The 6,000-nt window shown below is 49.7% G+C and overlaps 1 protein-coding gene across 2 annotated transcripts in view; it reads right to left on the bottom strand.

Annotated features, from left to right (window-relative positions):
• Positions 1-2,330: 2,330 nt before the first annotated feature.
• NTF3 (neurotrophin 3) overlaps positions 2,331-6,000 on the bottom strand; it is a 65,291-nt gene continuing 61,621 nt past the window's right edge. Inside the window, exon 2 of one of the 2 annotated variants that reach the window (XM_045781279.2) lies at positions 2,331-3,437. In XM_045781279.2, the coding sequence (XP_045637235.2) occupies positions 2,643-3,437 (795 nt within the window). In that variant the 3' untranslated portion in view covers positions 2,331-2,642. The remainder of the gene's footprint in view (positions 3,438-6,000) is intronic. The other variant, XM_045781280.2, reaches the window with a different exon arrangement.

Below are 6,000 nucleotides of genomic sequence, written 5' to 3'. Positions count from 1 at the left end.
CACGTTTCCGCCTGTCCGGGGAAGTTCTTCACACTGCGGCACACCTGCTTGTGTCCAGAAGCTCCAACAGGAAACCAGGGAGTACAGAGAGATGAAGGCTAGTGTGGAGTTCTCCTAGAGCCAGACACCAGCCCGCCAGGTCTCCTCTGTGGCACAGGAGAGTTTAATTATGGAGCTATCGCAATGGCAAGTATGTACACTAGATAGAAGCAGGGCTCCTGTGAACCTTGAGGAAGGCTGTGCCCCGGACCTGTAAGCCCGACGTGTTGACTTTGGCAGCACTTGAACGCCCTCTTATGCCAATAAAGTTACTCACGTGGAACCAGATAAGGCTTTGTTGCTCTGCCACCCAGTATGGGGGAGGCAAAGCCGTTCCCATGGCCTGAAGGCTGGAGTTCCTTTCTGGAAGGTCTTCATCTCATCCCCAGGCTCACTTTGTCACCAGAGCTGCACGCTGCCCAGAAGCACGCTGCTCCAGATTCACTCTCCATCTGCAGGCAAACTCCTTTGCTGGGGCCCTGTTGTTTAGGAACAGTGCATTCCCAGGTGGGGGGCGGGGGGGGGAGCTCTGTCTCCCAAGCCCATCTCCCCAGGCAGCCAGACCCTCCAGACAGGCCCTCTACCTACTTGGAATAGCAAGTCCAGAAGAGGACCATTAGTTTCAGTCTGAGAAGAGGGCTTGGATTCCACCATAAGACAGATGTTACTTTATCAGTGGGTTCATTGTGTTCTTGCTCACGAAGCAGGAACCACACAAGGTTTCCATGCAGGCAACTATGCTTTCCATGTCCCTAGGCTGTACTGTTCATTCTGAAATGCAAAGTGATGCATAGAAGAGGGGCAGAGCAGGCCTAATGAAGAGGAAACAAGACCGTGGTCCTCATTCCAGCCACGGATTTAACTCTTAGCTCTGCCACCTGCTCGCTCAATGCCCACGGGCCAGTTAAATCCTCAGCACGTTTCCTTGCCTATAAACTGGAGGTGATAATGCCTACCTCAACACACGTGTGACAAGGAAGGGTGGCCGTGTTTGCAAGTGCCCCGCAGAAGGTGGGCACAAGGCCAATTCCTCATGTTCTGCCTTCGTATTTTAGACGTCCGGCATCGAGTGCAATATGATGGTGCTCTTGAAATTTGCTGAGGCTGTTTCAAGAGGTTCATGTCACATAAAGAATGCATGTTTTATCAGGGGACATGGGCTGCTCTAGTTAGAGAACACTCGGACCTCGAAAGCAGCGCAACGCAGGGAAGGGCTGCAGAGCTGAACAGTGGGTACTCAGGCCTCTGATGAGATGGGAGATGAGAGTCCTTGGGCCTTAGTCCCGGGGGGAATGTCTGCTTCCCAGGGGCAAACGGCTTGGGGGAGCCACTGTGTCTTCCTCAGGCCTGCTTCTGCAGGCGGGTGTGGCCATCACCACAGGGATCTCTCTGGGACTCAGTAGCACCTTCCTTCCGTTTGAGCTCTTACGTCTCAGAATGATAAACCCACCAAAAATGATACAGAGGTATATGATAGCTAAGAAAGGAGAGGAAGGGAAGGAAGAAGGAACTATCTCGAATGCCTGCCCCATGCTAAGAAGTCCACAGTGGTTATTTAGCGGAGTCCTCCTGTTAGCCCTGTTGAGTTTGCAAGAATCCCAGGTGACTTTCTGACCCTAGGCACCCCAGGCTCTGGAAAGCCTTCAAAGCCTTGCCCCCAGTCACAAGGAGGGGAGGACCTGGGATTTTGAACCCAGATCTGACTCCGAAGTGCGAGCATTTTCCAATTTCTCATACAGCTCTGGGAGGGGCCTCCGGAGAAAGGGGGAGGCCACGCACCCAGAGGATCTCTAATGAGGAAGTTCACTTCTGTCTGTAGATTATTCATGATCTATTTCAGCTGGCTTCTGGGTAGCCATAAAATTATTCTGTTACAAAGACTTTAAACATTTTTTCCTATATGCCTAAAAGGATGAAACCACTTACAGAAAGCAAAACAAAAACCGTAGCCAAAAAAAAAAAAAAAAAAAAATCCAACTCTTAACCCAAACCCCCAAACAACAAAAGTGCTGAAAAGAGACTTCCACAACTAAAATTGCCAGGTTTGTTGTTATTGTTCCGGGACCATAACGTTGGAGCGAATCAGAGTTCTAATTGGCAAGAGTGACAGCAGAGAAGGGAGAGCAAGTCCCCGACAGTGAACTTGCTGGCCAGAATGAAGTATGGCTCTCAAAGCTACCGTGTATCATTCCCGCGGACGTGCCAACAGTGCATTTAATGAACCAATCAAACATGAAGTATACCAGAAGGGGGGGGGCATCACTGTGTCTACACACAACTCTGACAGCATCTGATTTTAACAAGTTTACTAAAACGACAGTCATGGCCTTGACAAATACTGAATGCAGAATACTGGTGTACAAAGATTTTACAGGGCAGCTCCCAAGAGCAGGGGCACAAAATAAGGTTTAACAGATGGGAGAGGCCTGAGGGAAGGCAAGCACACGGATTTTATTGAGAAAAAAGCTTATATACTGTAGGGTTGCTGAAGTTTAATAAATAAAGGTCAACTTATAATATATAAAAACAATATAAACATTTATATGCTACATGCATATCATATAATTTAAAGTAATAATTTATATATGGGGAGAGATGCCAATTTATGTTCTTCCGATTTTTCTCGACAAGGCACACACACAGGAGGTGTCTATCCGTATCCATCGCCAGCCCACAAGTTTATTGTTTTCTGACGTCAGTGCTCGGACGTAGGTTTGGGACGTTTTGCACTGAGAGTTCCAGTGTTTATCGTCAATCCCCCTGCAACCGTTTTTGACAGGCCTGGCTTCTTTACATCTTGTCTCATAAAAATATTGTTTGACGGGAGAGTTGCCGGTTTTGATCTCCCCCAGCACCGTGACCTGGTGTCCCCGAATGTCGATGGCCGATGACTTGTCGGTTACCCACAGACTCTCGCTGTCGCATACGGAGTACTCCCCTCGGTGACTCTTGTGCTCCGCGTACCTCTTCCTCCGCGACGTTCTGTTGGCCACCACGGGGTTGCCCACGTAATCCTCCATGAGATACAAGGGAGGGGGCTCCAGGGGGGTGCTGTCACTCAGCAGGACCCGTGGCGAGTTGTAGCGTCTCTGTTGCCGCAGCAGGTCCGTGTCCATCGCAATCACGGGCTGGAATTCCGACTTGGCGGGCTCTCCCTGCTCCGGCTTGCGGGGGGCCTCCGCTTTGGGCACGGTGCTCTGGTAGTTCTCCTTAACGTCCACCATCTGCTTGGAGAGCTTGTTTTTCAAAATATCTGCCTGGATCAGCTTAATAATCAGGGAATTGAGCGAGTCTTCAGGCAAACTCCTTTGATCCATGTTGTTACCTTGGATGCCACGGAGATACGCGAGAAATATCACATAAAACAAGATGGACATCACCTTGTTCACCTGTAAGATCTGAAAAGGAAACACAAGGGTTAATGGCAGGCTGGGGCAGCTGAATCCACATCATTCTGGGCTGAGTATCCTGTGAGAGCCAGCAAGAACACCCAGGCTCCTCTCTGGTGTCTGGAGACCAGGGCTGTTGACTTCCTTCCTTGGGAAATACTGCCTCCATAGGAGTCCTTTGAATCTCTAAAGTACCTTTTTCTCCTGGAATTCCACCTGCTTCTTCCTCAATCATCTTTCCTTTGGCATGGTGGCTGTGTGCTAGGGAAAGACGGGTGCGTGTGCACACACGTATGTGTGTCTTGTGCTCGTGAATGACAGAGAGGGCAAAGTAATTTTTTTATTAAACTAAATAAACCAAAAACCTGAGTGGTGAGGTCTAGGGTATAGAAGAGTTAGGGCTGTCCCCAGGACCTGGGTCCTCAAAAGCCTCCAGGACAGAGGGAGGATGAGGCTCATACTTCGGACTTCCGCCTCTGCCCTCTTTCCTAGACAGAAATCTAGGTCTGCATTTGAGGTCTGCTCTTATCTGCAGACTTCTGTTGTGCGTGGATGACATCCTGCCACTTCTTTAAATATCACTTGAGCCTGAGAAGACGATAGCCTGCTCCACCTTGGCAAATTATGAAGTTGTACCTGAAAATTATAAAGGCATATTTACATTCTTTTAGCAACAGGAGCAGACTTGCAATGGTCTTAAGGAACATAGCTCTACCGCCCTCCCCCCTACACCTCCTGCAGCATCTGGGTCCCTGGAAGGAATACCCTGAGGCTGGGGATGGGTCAGCTGCCCGCACACCGCAGCATCAGAATGGGCCCATCCCTGGCCAGGCAGTGTCTGGTGGAGCCGTTCTCCCGCCCTTGTAATGAACACGGGGGGTCGGGGGCTGCTCCCCACTCTGTGAGAGGGCCTGGCCGAGCTCTCCAACAGACATTCCTCATCAGGGCACCAAACTGCTTCCCAGAGACCCCTCCCCACCAGAGAACTACCTGCAGAAGTTGGAGGCACAGCAACAAAACAGCTCAAGTGAATGGGCTGGACCTGCCGTGAACAGCGAGATTCCTTGTGGATTCTTTTTTTCCCCTTGTTTGGCCTTTTAATGTGACGTTTCTAGTACACAATGTTTTTTTGGGGGGTTGCATTTTCATTTTGCTATCTCCTCGTTTAAATTGTACTTGAACCCATCCACACTCTCCTTCTGTGGCCAGAGCAGAACCTCGACACACAGTTTCCGCTGGGTCCTTATGGAATTATAGGGCTGATCTCAAGAAGACACCTTTCTGGCTCCTCTCTCCCTCACTAGAGCAAAGCCCAGCTTTTCTGAAGGTTGGCTCCGGAAGAAGACTCTACAGGCGGGGAGGGCTGGCAGCAGGAGTGATCTCCACCTGCGCTCTGTGATCCACACCACCCTGGTGAGGTAGCCAAACCTTAGTTACCATTGCTACCACCTCACTGGCCCCCTGGGGCTCACAGTTTCCTCTTAAAGGCTCTAAGCATGGAAAATAAGAGCACTTCCCTTGGTTCACCTTTGGTATTTGCAGAGAGACTTTAGTAAATCCAGGGGGAAAATAGAAGGGAAATAAACAAGAGACACAGGAATCAGAGAAGCAGCACTGCTTACCAAGTACCCGTGTCTGAGCTTGCCCACGCTAACTCGCTCTTGGGACTTCCAGATGCAGTCTCTTTCCCCATCTTGTCTGAAGTACTGCTCTCTTGTCCCCAAAGGCCAGCAATGCTGCAGGCACTTTGCTCCAACTTCCTCCTCCTGGCTCTTGGCCCACCTCTTTGATAAGGGGATCATCTTCCTTCCATGGGAACCACTCTTGTGGACAACTGACTCCTTCAAGGTCAAAGCCGAGAGAAGGATTCTAGCTTCGCTGCCCACCCCTAGAGACCGCTCTAAGAATCTATTATCCTAAGAAAGTGGTTCCCACAGGATAACTACTCTCCCTCCCACTCTGCATATAATTGACATTTCCTTCAGTGTTGCAGGCCCAACAAAATGAACCTTGAACACAAAATGTATGGCATGCATGCAGCTAGAATTGCATGCCCTTTCTCCCCACTCCAAATGGAATACAGCTGCGGTAAAGCAATTTGGGACTAAGAGTCTATCAGAAAACAATTTATTAAATCCTCCCAAATCCCAGCCACTGTAAGCTACACAGGGTACCTGATCAGGGGGAAATAGATCAAGGATGGTCAGCGACAGGAAGTCCCAGAGAGAATGAGAGTCGATGTACAGATTAGCCAGGTAATGACAAGGGTGCATGGACAAAAAGAAAGATGGATGGTGCCAGTGGACTGGGGATTCAAAAGGAAGCCCAGGGGGAGAAGAGCCATGTAAAGAGAGCATTGAATCCAGCTCCTTCATTATATAGATGACGAAAACCTAACTGCAGTTGAAGGAGGAAGAGAAAGGCACAGGGTAGAGGAGTCCTCTGCACTTCCGGCGTAGCGGCCTGGCCCCAGCCCATTTGCTCTTCCAAAGCTGCCTGAACAAGCTTTAGGAGCTGTGTGCACATGCTTTTTCCTTCTGCTGGCACACTTTTCTCACCTCTCCTGTTGAAA

This window comes from Ursus americanus, chromosome 25, assembly GCF_024610735.1.
Source record: "Ursus americanus isolate L20-20 chromosome 25, mUrsAme1.1.p, whole genome shotgun sequence".
NCBI classification, from domain to species: domain Eukaryota; kingdom Metazoa; phylum Chordata; class Mammalia; order Carnivora; family Ursidae; genus Ursus; species Ursus americanus.
This window is presented reverse-complemented; position numbering and strand designations above follow the sequence as displayed.